Source organism: Podarcis cretensis (genome assembly GCF_951804945.1).
Source record: "Podarcis cretensis genome assembly, chromosome: 16".
Classification (NCBI taxonomy): Eukaryota; Metazoa; Chordata; class Lepidosauria; order Squamata; family Lacertidae; genus Podarcis; species Podarcis cretensis.
Genome location: NC_137186.1, coordinates 1645736 through 1663523, shown reverse-complemented (window position 1 = coordinate 1663523; position 17788 = coordinate 1645736). Strand labels below are relative to the sequence as shown.

General features: G+C 42.3%; 3 protein-coding genes across 3 annotated transcripts in view; all 3 read left to right on the top strand.

Moving 5' to 3' along the window:
• LOC307205699 (uncharacterized protein) overlaps positions 1–17788 on the top strand; it is a 330448-nt gene that overhangs the window by 34781 nt on the left and 277879 nt on the right. The window lies entirely within an intron of this gene.
• LOC307205228 (vomeronasal type-2 receptor 26-like) lies at positions 857–9416 on the top strand (the record flags this gene model as incomplete). The annotated part of the gene is made up of 5 exons (XM_079957424.1): positions 857–1144; positions 3233–3829; positions 6155–6382; positions 7269–7395; positions 8515–9416. 5 exons carry the CDS (start codon positions 857–859, stop codon positions 9414–9416), a joined length of 2142 nt encoding a protein of 713 aa, XP_079813550.1.
• Positions 11462–17788, top strand: part of LOC307205227 (vomeronasal type-2 receptor 26-like) — a gene marked incomplete at both ends in the record, with an annotated part of 67446 nt that continues 61119 nt past the window's right edge. Inside the window, 2 exons of the mRNA XM_079957423.1 lie at positions 11462–11682; positions 12812–13103. Coding sequence (XP_079813549.1) covers positions 11462–11682; positions 12812–13103 — 513 coding nt within the window. The remainder of the gene's footprint in view (positions 11683–12811; positions 13104–17788) is intronic.

Here is a 17788-nt window from a genome sequence, read left to right as displayed (position 1 = left end):
TTCTTCACAAGTACCACCAGCCAGGAGACCTCATCATTGCTGGTATTATGTCTCAGATCTACATATTCTTCAACTCAATAGACTTCAGAAAATGTCCTTCTAGTGACCTCTTTGACGACATTGTGTAAGATTTGTTTTCTAAAATCCTCTGATACCACATATTTATTATATTTTCCCTGGAAGAGCCAGGCCCATAGATCAGTGTTAGATCCAGTGAATGGGAGAAGAATGGCAGCTCAACTTTCCCTGCCTTTGTCAAATAATTGCATCATACCTGTATCTAAGCCACATTAATCATCACCTTCCTTTTGTCTTTTTAGTTGTGGCAGCCATGAATCTAACATCCCAAGCCTATTTTCCTCAGCAGCTTAAGGAGCAATTCAAAGCCAAGATCTTCAAGATGGATCAGCCTGGGCTCAGCCAGCTGAAACCCCTCATCCCAGATCAGACAGAGATATAGTGATTTAAGTCTCCCTTTCCAGCTAATTGGGAGCTCACATGGCTCATACAAGGCCAGGGTAAGCCCCCCAAAGGGGAGATGTTCCAGGTGCATGGCAGTGCTGGGGCAGATGGAGATCTATTCCATACTCCATTGGGTTACCTTCAAATGACCTAGCATCCCAGTGGAAGCAGCATTAGCAGAAGGGATTGTGTAAGTCAAACTCTTTTTTTAAAGGCTTAGTCCCCCAGTTTAGGGCTGGAATCTGTGTGTGCTAATGTTCCTCCAGATTTCCCTAGACAGAGATAGATTGATCTGTAAAATATTATTAGCTCAGCTGAAGTGTAGCAGATGTCCCATCCATCCAGAAGGAAACGCACTGTGGCACAGCATGTACATAACTATCATTTCAGGATCATGACACAGCTCTACCAACATATCCTGGCATTAGTATTTGCTGTAAAGGAGATCAATGTAAACCCCCAAATCTTACCCAACCTCACCCTGGGCTTCCACATCTATAACAGTCAGTTCAGCCCAAGCTGGACCTATCGTGTCTCCTTGGAACTCCTCTCTACATATGGCAGATACATTCCCAACTACAAGTGTGACCTCCAGAATAACCCCGTAGCAGTCATTGGAGGCTCTAACTCTGAAGTCTGTCTCCACATGGCAACTATACTGAGCATCTACAAGATTCCACAGGTAAAATTCTCCCAGAGCACCTCTCATTATGTCAAAATACCCAGACCATTGGGTCTTCTTTTGAGGTGAAGGCATGGCAGTTTGCAAGTTCTGAAGATCAGCTGTACCTTTACAACTGTCACTGTGTTTATGCTTTTTCATTTGTTTTCCTTTACTCTTTTCCCTTATTACTTCCCTTATTACAAGATGGGTGACACCTGGCTTGAGAGCAGTACATGTAAAAAGGATCTAGGAGTCTTGGTTGACCACAAACTTGACATGAGCCAACAGTGTGACGCGGCAGCTAAAAAAGCCAATGCAATTCTGGGCTGCATCAATAGGAGTATAGCACCTAGATCAAGGGAAGTAATAGTGCCACTGTATTCTGCTCTGGTCAGACCTCACCTGGAGTACTGTGTCCAGTTCTGGGCACCACAGTTCAAGAAGGACACTGACAAACTGGAACATGTCCAGAGGAGGGCAACCAAAATGGTCAAAGGCCTGGAAACGATGCCTTATGAGGAACGGCTAAGGGAGCTGGGCATGTTTAGCCTGGAGAAGAGGAGGTTAAGGGGTGATGTGATAGGCATGTTCAAATATATAAAAGGATGTCACATAGAGGAGGGAGAAAGGTTTTTTTCTGCTGCTCCAGAGAAGCGGACACGGAGCAATGGATCCAAACTACAAGAAAGAAGATTCCACCTAAACATTAGGAAGAACTTCCTGACAGTAAGAGCTGTTCGACAGTGGAATATGCTGCCAAGGAGTGTGGTGGAGTCTCCTTCTTTGGAGGTCTTTAAGCAGAGGCTTGACAACCATGTCAGGAGTGCTCTGATGGTGTTTCCTGCTTGGCAGGGGGTTGGACTCGATGGCCCTTGTGGTCTCTTCCAACTCTATGATTCTATGATTCTATGATTCTAGTTAATATATGATAACTGCCATGGAAATAAATGGTGAAGAGCTGGACAGATATCTTAATATAAATATTTGTGTCTAATTGTGCTGATCTATGCTTGAACGCAGGTGGCGCTGTGGGTTAAAGCCTCAGCGCCTAGGACTTGCCGATCGAAAGGTCAGCGGTTCGAATCCCTGCAGCGGGGTGCGCTCCCGCTGCTCGGTCCCAGCGCCTGCCAACCTAGCAGTTCGAAAGCACCTCCGGGTGCAAGTAGATAAATAGGGACCGCTTACCAGCGGGAAGGTAAACGGCGTTTCCGTGTGCGGCTCTGGCTCGCCAGAGCAGCGATGTCACGCTGGCCACGTGACCCGGAAGTGTCTCCGGACAGCGCTGGCCCCTGGCCTCTTAAGTGAGATGGGCGCACAACCCCAGAGTCTGTCAAGACTGGCCCGTACGGGCAGGGGTACCTTTACCTTTACCTTATGCTTGAAGTAAAATGGCAGAGGGACTACAGTAAATATGCCAGTGTGGTGTCCTTCAGATGTGATTGAAATCCAACTTTCATCAGCCCCAGACAGCGTGGTCAGTGCTCATAGATTATGGGAGTTCTAATCCAACAACAGAATATGGTGGAAGACCTGCTATGCCAGTGTAATGTAAGACATGGCACAACCACGAAAGGCAAATGCGCAATTGTTTGAGTAGACTGGCACAACCCTCTTTCAGTATATACTTTCTGCCACTATAGTTTCACAAGTGAGGACAAAGTGAATTCATTTGCTAGGACAGTTGGTTTAGAGCAGAGCTTTCCAAACTGTGTGTCGCAACATGTTAGTGTGTCGCTATGTCACACAAATGCTCCCCACACTCCTCCCAGGGCTGAAAAGGGGTTAGTTTAAGCTCTGGTTTGCTAGTAAAATTGAATTACTGTGCCATGAAATGATGCATCTCTAAAAAGTGTGTCACCAACAATGAAAAGTTTGGAAACCTCTGTGTTAGAGAACTGGTCAGCATATTTATACCTTTGAATTCCAACACTTTCTCTTAAGCTTGAGAAAAACTGAAAAACTCCCAGGTCATCAGCACTCAACAACAACAGCAACAAATCTGAAATCTAGGTTGGATTTTAACTGCTGCCAATACAAGTTAAAAGGTAAACCACCTCACCCTTTTTAAAAAGTATCTCATCTCCTCATTTCCTACCCTTCATTTAGCTCATCTATGGCTCTGCTCCAGTGGGGAAAATGAAAACTGAAGCTGCTTTCTACCACCAAATGTTCCCACATCTAGACCATCAGTATGAAGGGATTCTCACGTTATTGCTACATTTCAGTTGGACATGGACTGGTTTGTTGACTGTGAATGACGAGAATGGAGACAGGTTTATACAGAGCGTGGTTCCAAAATTTATCCTGAGAGGAATCTGCTTTGATTTCATGGAAAGATTTCCAACAATTACATATTCTAGCAGTGTTACAGACGTGGTTACAGATGGACTCGAGACATTTAATATTGCCATGAGAAGTACTGTCAATGTGTTGCTCATTCACGGTGAAATTGATTCCATGACACTTTTGAGAGCAGTTCCTGAAATGTCAGAATATGAAGGTATACCAATGAAGGCTAAAGGGAAAGTTTGGATCATGACAGTCCAGATGGATTTCACATCACTTCCCTTTCAAAGAGATAAGGACATTGACTTCCTCCATGGTGCTCTATCCTTCACAATTCACTCAAAGGAGGTCTTGGGATTCCAGGAATTTTTTCAGACGAGAAATCCCATCTTGGAAAAAGAAGATGGCTTTATGAAGGTATACTGGGAAAAGGCATTTGCGTGCCATTTCCCTGACTCTGGGGAAAATATGCAGGATGGCAAAATTTGCACTGGGGAGGAGAAGCTGGAGACTCTTCCGGGGTCTATTTTTCAAGCGAGCATGACTGGCCACAGCTACAGCATCTACAATGCAGTCTATGCTGTGGCACATGCCTTGCATGCCGTACACTCATCTCAGTTCAAACACAGAGCAATCGTGGATGGAGGATGGCTGAAGTTTTGGAATCAACAGGTGGGGAAGGTAAGATCAGGAGCGCAATAATGCAGGAATGCTCCCCATACCCTTGGAAATAATAAAAAGGGGAAGAATCCAGAGAGTTTTAAAAGCTTCTGTTCTCGCCAACAGTGGGTGGCATCTTTTTTTCTATATAACAATTTTTATTAATTTTTACATATATTATTATTACATCACTTTATATTTTCATTAACAGACTTTTTGGCTGCAATGAGCCTATGACTTCCCTCCTTCTTGACTAGTGCTCTACCACCTTACATTTTGTTTCTTGCATTTTACTCTATTTCCTAATCTTCACCTAACTTTTTAACTTACTCAACCTGAATAGGCAATAATTTAATTATTATTATTATTATTAGTGGTTAGCATCTAAAGACCAAATTACATGTCTTGTTGAAAACATGATTCACTGTTTTATGAATCTGTTTTACATCTCTCAATAGAAGCTGCCAGGGAGCTCAGTGAGGACTCATCCTGAATGGGGATAGGCCGTTCATCTCACTAACAGGAGATTGCAACAGGAGTTTTATTTAATGCCAAATGGCAGCTGTTGCAGAATGTCCTGTGTCTTTTGTATAATTGTTTTTCATGAAAAGATGCCTCATATAAAATCTTGCTGAAATTAAGCAAATTCCCAAAGCAGCAGCAGCAGCAGCAGTAATATAATATACTAAGAAAGCATATAAAGGTAAAGGTAAAGGTACCCCTGCCCGTACGGGCCAGTCTTGACAGACTCTGGGGTTGTGCGCCCATCTCACTTAAGAGGCCAGGGGCCAGCGCTGTCCGGAGACACTTCCGGGTCACGTGGCCAGCGTGACATCGCTGCTCTGGCGAGCCAGAGCCGCACACGGAAACGCCGTTTACCTTCCCGCTGGTAAGCGGTCCCTATTTATCTACTTGCACCCGGAGGTGCTTTCGAACTGCTAGGTTGGCAGGCGCTGGGACCGAGCAGCGGGAGCGCACCCCGCCACAGGGATTCGAACCGCCGACCTTTCGATCGGCAAGCCCTAGGCGCTGAGGCTTTAACCCACAGCGCCACCTGCGTCCCATAAGAAAGCATATACAGAAGGTCAATTGTCTGCATTCACTTACTTGAGGACATAATCAGATCCTGCAGGATCAGGCCAATGACCCATCTACTCCAACATCCTCTTCTCACAATGTCCATTCAGATGCCCATAGGACCTGATTGCAACAGGGCTCACCCCAATTTTGATTCCTAGAAAAGAGGCATCCTGCCTTCAACCATGGAAGCAGAACATGGACATGATGGCCAGCAGCCACTGACAGCCTTATCTCCTGTGAATTCTTCAAACCTCTTTAAAAATCCCTTCAGTTGGTGGAGCTTAACCCTCCTTTATTCTAAACAAAAATGTAGTAACAAGCCTTACTTGTTCATAAGATGTAAAGGCTGCTTGATAGGCTTTTACTCTTCCTTCTTCCTTTTCTTGTGCTGCTTGGTTGTTAAGCATTGTTCTAGATGGAATGAAGGTGATGACAAAGAAGATGGTGGAGATGTGGGGCTTTTAGTGCTTGATAACTACAATTGCATCTACTACTAGTCTTTATAAATCTTTTGTTGAAGGACCCATTCTTCATATCCCTCATCATCAACCTGCTATATCTTAGTTATATATAGGGGACATGGGTGGCGCTGTGGTCTAAACCACTGAGCCTCTTGGGCTTGCCGATCAAAAGTTTGGCTGTTCGAGTCCATGCGGCAGGGTGAGCTCCCGTTGCTCGGTCCCAGTTTCTGCCAACCTGGCAGTTCAAAAGCATACCAGTGCAAGTAGATAAATAGGTACTGCTGTGGTGGGAAGGTAAACAGCGTTTCCATGCACTCTGACTTCCGTAATGGTGTTTTGTTGTGCCAAAAGCAGTTTAGTCATGCTGGCCACATGACCTGGAAAGCTATCTGTAGACAAACTCTGGCTGCCTCAGCCTGAAGTGAGACGAGCGCTACACCCCATAGTCGCCGCACTTAACCATCCAGGGGTCCTTTATCTTTACCTATATAGCTATTAATTACCCTTCTATTCCCATCCTCTTTCCCCCTCCTGAATTTAGCTCAGCCACTTGGTGAGAAGTAGCGTCTTTAATAATAGTGCTGGGGAAAAAGTTTATTTCAACCAAAATGGAGAACTGGAGTCTGCATTTGATATAATGAACTGGGTGACATTCGCAAACCAGTCCATTCTTCAAGTAAGAGTTGGCGGGATAGACCCACAGGCCGCCTTGGGCAAACAGTTCACCATTCATGAGGATGCAATTGTGTGGCCCAGCAGATTTAACCAGGTACGGTTCAGGCACATTATCTAAAAAGTGTCATGGCAAAACATCTGTCTGTAGTCATCTTCCTTTGCATCTTCATTTACACACTGGCAGGTAGGCTCACCCCCTTTGGAGCATGCCACAAACTGTGCTATTGCTAATTGTGTCCGCCATGTTTGCATGTGGCAGATGAGAACATGTTTGTTTACATATGCACATGGCTATCTGTTTATAGGGACTTGGTGCAATGAAGACCCTGCTCATGCAGTTGTCCTAATTGCATGGACCACATAAGGCATACAACTCTATGAGAACTAGTGCATGATGCTATTTAGTGCTTTGTTGTTTGTTATGTTTTTACCCTCTTGTGCTATTCTTGTATTTTTACTTTATTCTGTATATTGTAAGATGCCTTCAGGTTGTTTTGCATCAAAGTGATAAATGAAATAAATAAGTTTAATGGTAATCATGATCATGATATGATGAGATGTTTCTTCACACTGCTTTTCTTACATTCCATTCAATATACATAGCAACACAGGAAGAGGCTTTATAACCAGTCAGACAACTGACCCATCTAGCTCAGTATAGTTGACACTGACTGGCAACTGGTCTCTGGGGCTCAAGACCAAGGTCTTTCTGAACCCTAACTGGAGATGCCTGGGATTGAACCCAGGAGCTTCTGCATGCAAAGCAGATATTCTACTCTTGAGCTATGGCCCTTCCCCTAAGGCAAGAGTGAGGAACCTTCAGCTCTCCAGCTCTTTTTCTGAACTGCATCACCCATATTCCCAGCAAGGATTGCCAAGACCTGAAGGTCCCCCACACCTGTCCTAAGGGATGCCGATGTTGGAGTCAGTCTGGGGACACCATGTTTATAGCATCTATGTTTCTATGATTTTATGTCCAGGCACTGCCCCTTTCTCTTTGTAACGACAATTGCCATTTGGGTTATAGTCGAACCAAGAAGGAAGGGGAGCCATTCTGCTGCTATGATTGCCTTCCCTGTCCAGAAGGGAAGATCTCAAACCAGAAGGGTAAGTAGTATAATGGAAAACTTTCACAAATGACTTAACCTCAAGATGTTTAGCTATCTCTTTGCACATGCTGTGTTATTTAATTTTACTTTGCATGGATAGTGCAAAGTGACCCAGCTTCGTCTGGTGACCCAGCTACACCCCTATCTGGACAGGGATAGCCTAACTACTGTTGTCTATGCTCTGGTAACCTCTAGGTTAGATTACTGCAATGTGTTATACTTAGGGCTGCCTCTGAAGATGGTTCAGAAACTTCAGCTAGTGCCAAATTCAGCAGCCAGGTTGCTCAACGGAGCAAGATGGTTTGAGCATATTACACCAATCCTGGTCCAACTGCACTGACTACCAATTAGTTTCCAGGCCCAATTCAAAGTGCTGGTTTTGACCTATAAAGCTTTTAATGGCTCAGGATCGCAATACCTCAAGGACCGCCTCTTCGCATATGAACCTGCCTGAACCTTGAGGTCATCTTCTGAGGCCCTCCTTCGTGTGCCACCTCCTCGAGAGGCCAGGAGGGTGGTAACATGAGAATGGGTCTTCTCTGCAGTGGCTCCCCATCTATGGAACGCTCTCCCCCCCTTTTTTAAAGAACTGGATGAAATTTCCAGGGATAGTATCCCCTTCTGAGTGGAATCCACAACTAGGTTCCACGCCTACTATCTCTGAGTACACTATCCTGAATATATAAATGCATAAGAAAGACAGAGATATGTTTGTCATACATAGCCACTTCCGAGCTCGAGAGGAGGTGGGGTTGTGAGCCCACCCCCTCCCACGCACGCAGGGGCTGGCTGTTGGCCCCCGTGAGAGTAGGGGAATCCTCGGGCGCATCACCGACCCGGCCCGCCAATCGGCGGGCTGGGGAGGCGTGGCCTAGCACATTTAAGGCCGGCGTGCCCAGGAACCGCCCTCTCTTCCCTGTCCTAAAATAATGTGTCCTGTGTCTTCATTTCACAAGGGGGAGGGTACTTGCCACGCAACTAGGAAGAACACATCTTTCTAGGTTTTGTAGAATTAATATTGGCTACCCCAACAAGTGATTATTATTATTTCTTTATTCTTGATTATTCCGCTGTAAACAGGGCTCCCATATTTCAAACCTTATGTTTTCTTTTCCAGACATGGATGACTGTTTGCAATGTCCAGAGGATCAGTATCCAAATAATGCCCAGGATTCATGCATTCCAAAGGTCATTAGTTTCCTGTCTTACGAAGAAGCTTTGGGGATGACTTTGGCAATATTGGCTCTTTCCTTTTCATTCCTTACAGCTTTAGTGCTTGGCATCTTTGTTAAGCACCAGGGCACTCCCATTGTCAAAGCCAACAACCGGAATCTCACCTACACTCTCCTCATTTTCCTCCTTCTCTCCTTCCTTTCTGCTTTGCTCTTCATTGGCCAACCAAAAATGCTGACATGCCTTCTTCGACAAACTGCTTTTGGCATTATCTTCACGGGAGCTGTGTCTTGTGTTCTGGCCAAAACCACCATTGTCTTTCTAGCCTTCATGGCCACCATGCCTGGATCCCGAATGAGAAAATGGTTGGGGAAGAGACTGGCTGTTTCCATTGTTCTTGGCTCCTCCCTGATTCAAACCACTATTTGTACGGTGTGGCTCTCAACCTCTACCCCATTCCCAGATTTCAACATGCACTCAGTTGTTAAAGAAATTATACTAGAATGTAATGAGGGCTCAGTTGCCATGTTTTACTGCATCTTGGGCTTCATGGGTTTGCTTGCCACTGTCAGCTTCTGTGTCGCTTTCCTAGCCCGTAAGTTGCCTGATAGTTTTAATGAAGCCAAGTTTATCACCTTCAGTATGTTGGTCTTTTGCAGTGTTTGGTTGACCTTTGTCCCAACCTATCTCAGCACAAGGGGGAAATATATGGTTGCCGTGGAGATTTTCTCCATCTTGGCCTCCAGTGCTGGGTTACTGGTTTGTATCTTTTCTCCAAAGCTCTATATCATTCTGTTGAGACCTGAGTTGAACAACAAGGAACAGCTAAGAAGAACAAAACAATGAAATATTCTAAATTATTTGACCATTTTAAATTAGCAATGTGTAAGTGACAGGAATTAAGCCAGGGAGAAATAACTCATTCCTATGGCCTTTTATACTGAGGGGGCGTGTATTGGTTTTGTTATTATGGTATGTATTTTTATGTTTTTATACTGTAAACCACCCTGTGATCTTTGGATGAAGGGTAGTCTAGGAATCTAATAAAGAAAAATAATACACATGGGCTAAATTATTCTGTAATTTATTGGACTAAGACCTATGTTACTGTTGCATTCTTTATTATTTGTTTACTGTAGAGAAAATGCAATGTGAACTGCGGTTTGGATCTAGACTTACTCATATTTAGAATAGACTGTTTGAAAGAAGTGAAACATAGAATAGTCTCATTGATGTACAATATTTATGTTTAATTGACTTCTCAATATCCAGACAAAAGAAAATATATGTGAGATACTGGGCTGGATTCAGACTCATAATAGTACTTACTTTAGTGAAATAGGCTAAACTACTAAAACTGTCTGGATCAAAACCTTATTTTTTTTAATCAACAGAAGCAACTGTCTACTTATTTCACTTCAAAAAATAATAATCCATAATTGTTGCTATAATAGCTTGTGTGGCGAAACGGTGAGTATTTGTCAGTCTGTTTAAGTTTTGTACTTTGGAAAAGATTTGTGTGACTTCTGCTGATGCCAGTGTGAAAGTGTTGAAGTTTGAGACATGTGTCACAGTCCTGAGTTGCTTAAGGCCTGAGCCACAACAGAGGGATTTGCATTGCCTAATCCAAAACATTGAAAGAAAGTAATGTGAATCATTTTTAAAACCCGATCAGCCCAAGTGAACCTTTCCTCCTCTGGATGTTTCTTTGCTATGTAACCAATGAAATGGAAATCATTGTATCCTGCACAATACTCAGTGTGCATGAGAAGGAAATAGGGGCAGAAGTCTGGATCACAACAGCTTTCCATGAAATCAGCTTGGACTTCTCGATTTCTCCTAATGACTCGCAGCATCTTCAGGGTTCTCTCTCTTTTGCAGTGAAGACCACAACAAGGAGCACCAAACATGATTACTATGAAATATAGTCCTAACATCTCCAGGTTTTTTTTAAGGGAAGCATTTTGGTGTTCATGTTCAAAGCATGTGTTATCCGTGAAAGGCTGGATCAGCTGGAGACAGGAGGAGAACCTGGAGATGTTGAAATTCTACTCTTTTGTATCTATTTTAAAATTTTATTTTCTATTTGTTGCAGCTTGCCATAACCTCGTGGTGAAGGGCGGGTAATTAATTTTAAAAATAAAACACATCTGCAGAGTGGGTCATAGAGGTAGAGTCTCCACTCTGGTCTGTTTCCAGGCCTTGCCCACTTCATCCAGACAGAGCCCATGTGCCAGATATCTAATCAGTAGGCATGGTGGCACAAGAAGGTCTATTGACTGTCTCCCCCCAGATGCAGTGACACCACAAAGAAGGACCAAATGTGGTTTTTCATTTGAATTCGAAAACATTCAAGTTTTCAAAATAAGGGTCCATTTGGAACTTCTGCAAAAGTTAATTCCACTTCAGTGATTAAATATAGTTCAAACCAGTTACATGCCTGTGCTGTTTTTCATTTTAAGACCTCAGTTGTGAACACATTTGTAACTATAACAAGTTAAAACTTCCTTCCACTGAGGATTGTCCAGAGAAAATTTCAGCTGAGATGTGAAAAACATGTTTTCTTTTGCAATATTGCAGAGAAACAATGAATCAGATCAAGTTCTTAACAGACCTGCAATTATCAAATTAATGACCATTATTTGTACTTTCCCCCCCATCCTTGGAGCGGTCTACTGGTCCCATGCAAAATAACAATCAAAGACTAAGGGATGTTATTAATATCTAAGAGTCACTCAGAGCTGGGCCTATAGACATAGCTCTGAATGGCCACCTATTCTTTATTCTGTATTTTTTGCCCTTGAATCAGCTGGGTGAGTGATCATTCAAATTCCGCTGAATAAGAATCACAGAGCAGATGACTTGATGTCTACCATTAAACTCTCTGCAAGATGGTAGTATTTGGGGTGGTGGTGTTCCTACTGCTGTCCCAGGGGATATGCATGCTTGCTCCTCTCCCTCAATGTTCTATCAATGAACCTGTTCCTATAATTCACAAATATTATCAGTCGGGAGACCTCATCATTGCTGGCATTATTTCCCAGATCTACATATCTTCAAGCACCATATCCTTTGAACAACATCCGGCTCAGGAACTTTCCGATGACCACATGTATGTTGCTTTAAAGCCATATCATAGTGTTTTAGTGATACTATTCCCAGTCATGCTGCTCTTTTGTATGGGATTTGGGAACAAACTGTTGGAAGTGCATATTGCTTTATTGATTGTCTTTAGGGTCAGTCAGTTAGTTTGGGGGATTATTACTGAGGATATCTGAAATCTCTGTCCCTCTTTTTAATGTGAGGATGAGCAAACTACGGATTAATCATTTTCTCGTTACGTAGTAGTCTGGACAACATATTGCTTTCAATTGTACTTCATAGAGATGATCACTATCTCTCCACTTTGATGCTAAACGTTTGGGACTTTTCTTGGAACTGATATAAAGAGGGATACTATATGTAATGTCTTGAGTTTCAATGAAATATTTCAGGGTTTGTTCATAAACATTAAAGCCATAACAGATGTTGTGAGAGCTGCTGATTTCCAAAGTTTAGGAAGAGTGATGCTCTGAGGAGTCTTGACGAAAGAAAATATTTGTTCAGGATTAACTGTTTCTGAAGCTTGAAGTAGAGTTCCAAGAAGGCAATGAGAAAAACATCAGGGAGTCTAGCTTGCTTGATCTGTTCTATTTCACATGATCAGATCAGAAGAATCTTTATTTGCAGCTGCAACTAGCCATAGCAATAAAGTAAAATATAATGAAGATAGACATAAAAACTTAATTATACATAATACATTTTAGAGGTTTACATCAATAATAAAAAATAGATCTTAATCTCATTGCCTTCGCTGAAAACCTTGCAGCTTTTCCTGTTCAATGAAGTGGCATGCCTGGATATGTCTTAAGGAGTAGGCACTAATGCAGCCATGGAAAGACAGGTCAGAGCATCATATAATGTCCTCTTCATTCCCATTGGCCTGTAAAGTTGTGCTGCAAATTTCTATTGCTGCTGCTGCTTCTGTTTGCAACACAATGACTGTATGTTTGTAAATGAGATGATGTTTGAAGTTGGAGGTCATTGTTTAAAATACTTTGGACCTTGGCCTTAAAAACTATTTATGTGCAATATATGGCCAATTAATTTATACACTGAACGGAAATGTTGAGAATGTGATGAACTGAAGCCAATGGTGTAAAATGTAACACATGACTCTCACCATATGACACTTGATAAAGGGTCCTGACTCAGAACTACCAGCACATCCTGGCCTTGGCATTTGCTGTGAAGGAGATCAATGCCAACCCCCAAATCTTGCCCAATGTCACCCTTGGATTCCACATCTATAACAGTCATTTCAGTGCCAGCTGGACCTATCAAGCCTCCATAGAACTTCTTTCCAGACGGGCCAAGTTCATGCCTAATTACAAGTGTGATGCTGAGAATACTCCAGTAGCAGTCATCGGGGGACCAAACTCTAATGTCTGTTTTCACATGGCAACTATCCTGTGCATGTACAAGATGCCACAAGTAAGACGTGTGTGGGGAGAACCTCTAAGTTGAACAAGTCATTTGAATGCCATTCACCTCCATCTTAATGCGTCTTGCAGACTGGAAAAGTTGTGAATGAAATAGATAGACACATTCAGAATATTATTGAAATAAAATAAACCTTGGGGTTTATCCATCTATCTACCTTATACATTTTTGTACCCAAAGTTACAAAAATTGATAAGGTCTCATGGCTCAGTGACCCAAGGAAGTTTTCTACTCCCTTTTTCTTCATTGATTGTCCATTAGCTAAATTTTCACAGGCTGCCTAAATATAGCATGATTTCAGTTCCAGAGATGTTTTACCCATCTAATATGTTGAATGTGAAAACTTTTTCTAGCTTATATAGCCATATAGCCACCAAAGTCATGTGTAGCTGTGCAACTAGCTTTTTTAAAAAAACAACAACCCTGAACACTTTGCTGAACATTGTACACTTTTTTTGGTTTTCCTTATGATAAGCCAAGTCTCTGCCTGGTGTGCTAGATTTCAATAACATCTGAATGTGTGGAACCCCAAGATTTGCAAAAGTTCATTTGTTATTGTTAAAAATTCAGAAATTATTTCTTCTATAATGTACAAAAGCTGTGAGAGATAAAATATTGAATGTCTTCAATCACCCAGTGATTATTCAGATAGTTGCCTTATAAAGAATAAGAATAAGAACTGGCACACCAATGGAAAGACAGTTTGCAAACAGCAGAAGACTATGCCTTGACCTACTTAGTTATCACCGTTATCTGAGCTTAGCAGTTGTGTGGGATTGGAAGGGAAGCTTTGATGTATTTTTGTGGGCAAAATGGCCGGGTGGTGGTGGGTGAGGAATGGATTTCTTAGATTATATATTTGATTCATTATATCCATATCAATCTTTCTTTATAGATATTTAGTACTGGATTGGTTTTGGTATTCAAGGATGAAACAATTTGAGGGGAAAAGCACAATTTGTCATGTCTCTATACTCACAAAGCGGCAACTGTTTCTCTTCTCTTACCTTTTCAAAACTAGCTGATATATGGCTCTTCTCCAGTCATGAATAGTGAAACTCAGGCTGTTTTCTTCCACCGGATGTTCCCAAATGGTGCCTTTCAGTACAAGGGAATTCTCCACTTACTTCTGCATTTCTCATGGATGTGGATTGGAGTTGTTTCCCAGGATGACGACAACACAGAGAGCTTTATAGAGAACATACTTCCTCTGCTTTCCCAGGGTGGCATCTGCTTCGACTTCGTAGAAAAATTCCCCAAACTAACTTCTTCCAGTGGCTTTGGAGACATGGTAGGAGAAGGCGTTAAGACATTCAATGTCGTTATGTCAAGTACTGCCCATGTAGTGCTTGTGCATGGAGAAATTCAGACCATGGTGGTTTTGAGAGTCATGCCCCAGATTGCAGAAATGGAGAATATGCCATGGAGGGCAATGGCTAAAATTTGTATTATGACAGCCCAGATGGATTTCACATCATTCCCCTTCCAAAGAGATTGGGACATCCATTTTCTCCATGGTGCTTTGTCGCTTTCAGTTCATTCAAAGGAGGTGCTGCTTTTCCACACATTTCTTCAGAACAGAAACCCTGCTTCAGTAGAAGAAGATGGCTTCATCAGGGAGTTCTGGGAAGAATCATTTGACTGTTCATTTCCCAGTTCTGCGGCACACAAGATGGACTGGAAAAGGTGTTCTGGGAATGAGAGGCTGGAGATGCTTCCTGTTTCTGTGTTTGAAATGGGCATGACTGCTCATAGTTACAGCGTCTACAATGCTGTCTATGCAATAGCACATAGTTTGCATGCCAGCTATTTATCACAATTCAAATACACGGGAATGTCACGCGGTGGAAGGTGGAAGCTTCTGGAGCCACAACTGTGGCAGGTGATGGCCTGAACATAATGGCCTGATCAGATGGAAGACACCACCACCTATTTCGTGCAACAGCATTGCTTAGATCAGGGTTTGTCAACCTGGTCCCTACCGCCCACTAGTGGGCATTTCAGGATTCTAGGTGGGTGGTAGGGGGTTCTAAGGCATAAGCCTAAACCTTCTTCCAACGAGCACTGGTGGATGGTAAGGAAATTTTACCAACAAGAAAGATACATTAGAAGCAGTAGGTATAAAAGGTTGACTACCCCTGGCTTAGAGGGTTCAGAAACTTGCATTATTATTAAGGATAGAGTTCTGGCATTTAGATGGTGGTTGAAGAAATGACTTTCTTCTAAAAAAAACACAAAACCCTGCCCACTGCAACTTATAAAAAGCTGAACAGTGGTTTGACTATAACTACTGATGGTAAAGCTTTGTAATGTAACTATTTTAAAGCTCATAATGAATTTATGTAAGATTTGTGGGATGTAGTTACCAGAAAAGGAGAGGGGTTTTTTTTCAGCTTCTCACCCCTTTGCTTGGAAATGTAATTCGACCATAGCTAAAAGAGTGGTCTGTACTTCCGTGAGCAGTCTGGTATTCACAATCCCCCCCAATGACTTATTTAGAAGAAGATTATCATATAGTATCACCCCAGATGCAATTTTGGGTAAAAATGGAGCTCATCTGAAATTTTATGTGACTTATTGTTACTGTTGATGCCATTGGCCTGTATAAAAACTTTTAAGGGAACACAATCTGAACACTCCAAGTAAAAATTTTTATCACCATATTTTATAGTTCCATCTTTTGCACCTTTACACACTTACGATTTCCCTTCCTCATAATTTAGCTCCACCGTATTCTCAGGAGAATTTCATTTAACAACAGTGTGGGGGAAATGGTGTCCTTTGATCAAAATGGGGAATTGGCTGCTGGATTTGACATTATAAACTGGGTCACATTCCCAAACCAGACCTTCTTCAGGGTTAAAGTTGGAAAGATAGAACCTCCAACTCTCCAAGATAAGAAAGATGCAGTGACCTCCCTGGACAATGTCTTCACCATTCATGAGGATCTCATCATCTGGCCCAAACAATTTAACCAGGTGCAGTCCTTGCATATTTCAGGGTGCATTTATAAATTTCCTCAATATTCAAGAAGCGAGTTATCTAGATACTCAAATGGTTGTAGTTCACTGTCCCCAGTGAAATCATGCTTTTGAACCAAAACATTCACCTTGCATAATGCTGGAACTTCATTGCTATGCAATGTCCTTTGACCTTTTCATTGTTCTAGTCAAAGTTTGCTGGTAGTAGAGAAAATCTGATGACGATTCAACCACCCATCTAAAGCCATCCTGGACTCTCACTGGTGTGGCTGAAGAGCACTTTTGCAATCCTCTATCCTTTCAATGTTCCCCTCTTTCACAGTAGAGATTTAGATGAGTTCCTATGCTGGTATAAATCTCATTCCAATTTGGGGATATTTCAGAGGGTAAAGGTGGCTTTTAATTCATTGGGTCAAAACCATTCCCTGATCTTTCCTGGCACATCTCTCAATGGGCCAGACATGCCCTCTGGAACTGATGTTATTACACAACCCCACTGTGAAGCCTTTTCTTAAATGGATAGAGAAGACTGAGATAAAGTTTCCATAATAAAGGATCTCAATATAAGCACATTGTTCTTTCTTTTATGCACAGTCACAGCCCCTTTCCATGTGTAATGACCACTGCCATCCAGGTTATAGTAGGACCAAGAAAGAAGGGGAGCCATTTTGCTGCTATGATTGCTTTCCATGTCCAGAAGGGAAAATCTCAAACCAGAAAGGTCAGAAATTTCATATAGATGGTTGATCTAGTCAGCAGCTCATCAAATTGAACAGCTATGACCTTGCTTATCAACATCAGTTTTAAAAAACAAAGAGAATCTAATTACCACCCTTTTCTCTGTACAAGACAACATAGCCCATCATCACCCCCTCAGATGATGCTTCAAGGAGATTTGCAACTCCACTTTTCAAAATGTGAATATAAACATATAAATACTTTTAAAACTGCACATGCACAGAAATGTGATATAGAAAGTATGAAGTCTGAGGTGTATGAATATCTAAAACACTTTCAAACCTTCTGAAAATGCATTTTTAAAAATATTTCATCATCCCCTTAAAACACATGGCCTGAACATACCCCTGTATCTGGGAACAGGGATATATACTGTACCATTCCTACTGCAAGATTAACTTTGATATTTTTCTTCTACCAACACTGTTGCAAAGGAAGAAATAAATGAATAGATGCACGGTAAAAGGGCTGAGATTCTCATTTATGAATGCTATGTTCTTTGTATTCTGATTCCAGATATGGATGATTGCTTTCAATGTCCAGGAGATCAATATCCAAACATTGGTCAGGATACATGCCTTCCAAAAACCATCAGCTTCCTTTCTCACAAAGAGCCTCTGGGGATCAGCTTGGACACTGTTGCTCTCTCCTTTTCTTGCATCACAGCTTTTGTGCTTGGAATCTTTATGAAGAACAAGGACACACCCATAGTCAGAGCCAACAACAGGGGCCTCACCTACACTCTCCTCCTCACCCTCCTGCTCTGCTTCCTTTCTGCTCTGCTGTTCATTGGACAACCGGAGGGTGTGACCTGCCTCCTTCGACAAGTACTTTTTAGCATAATCTTCTCCGTGGCAGTTTCTTGCTTATTGGCCAAAACCACCATTGTGGTGCTAGCTTTCATGGCCACCAAGCCAGGGTCCAGGATAAGGAAATGGGTGGGGAAACAATTAGCCA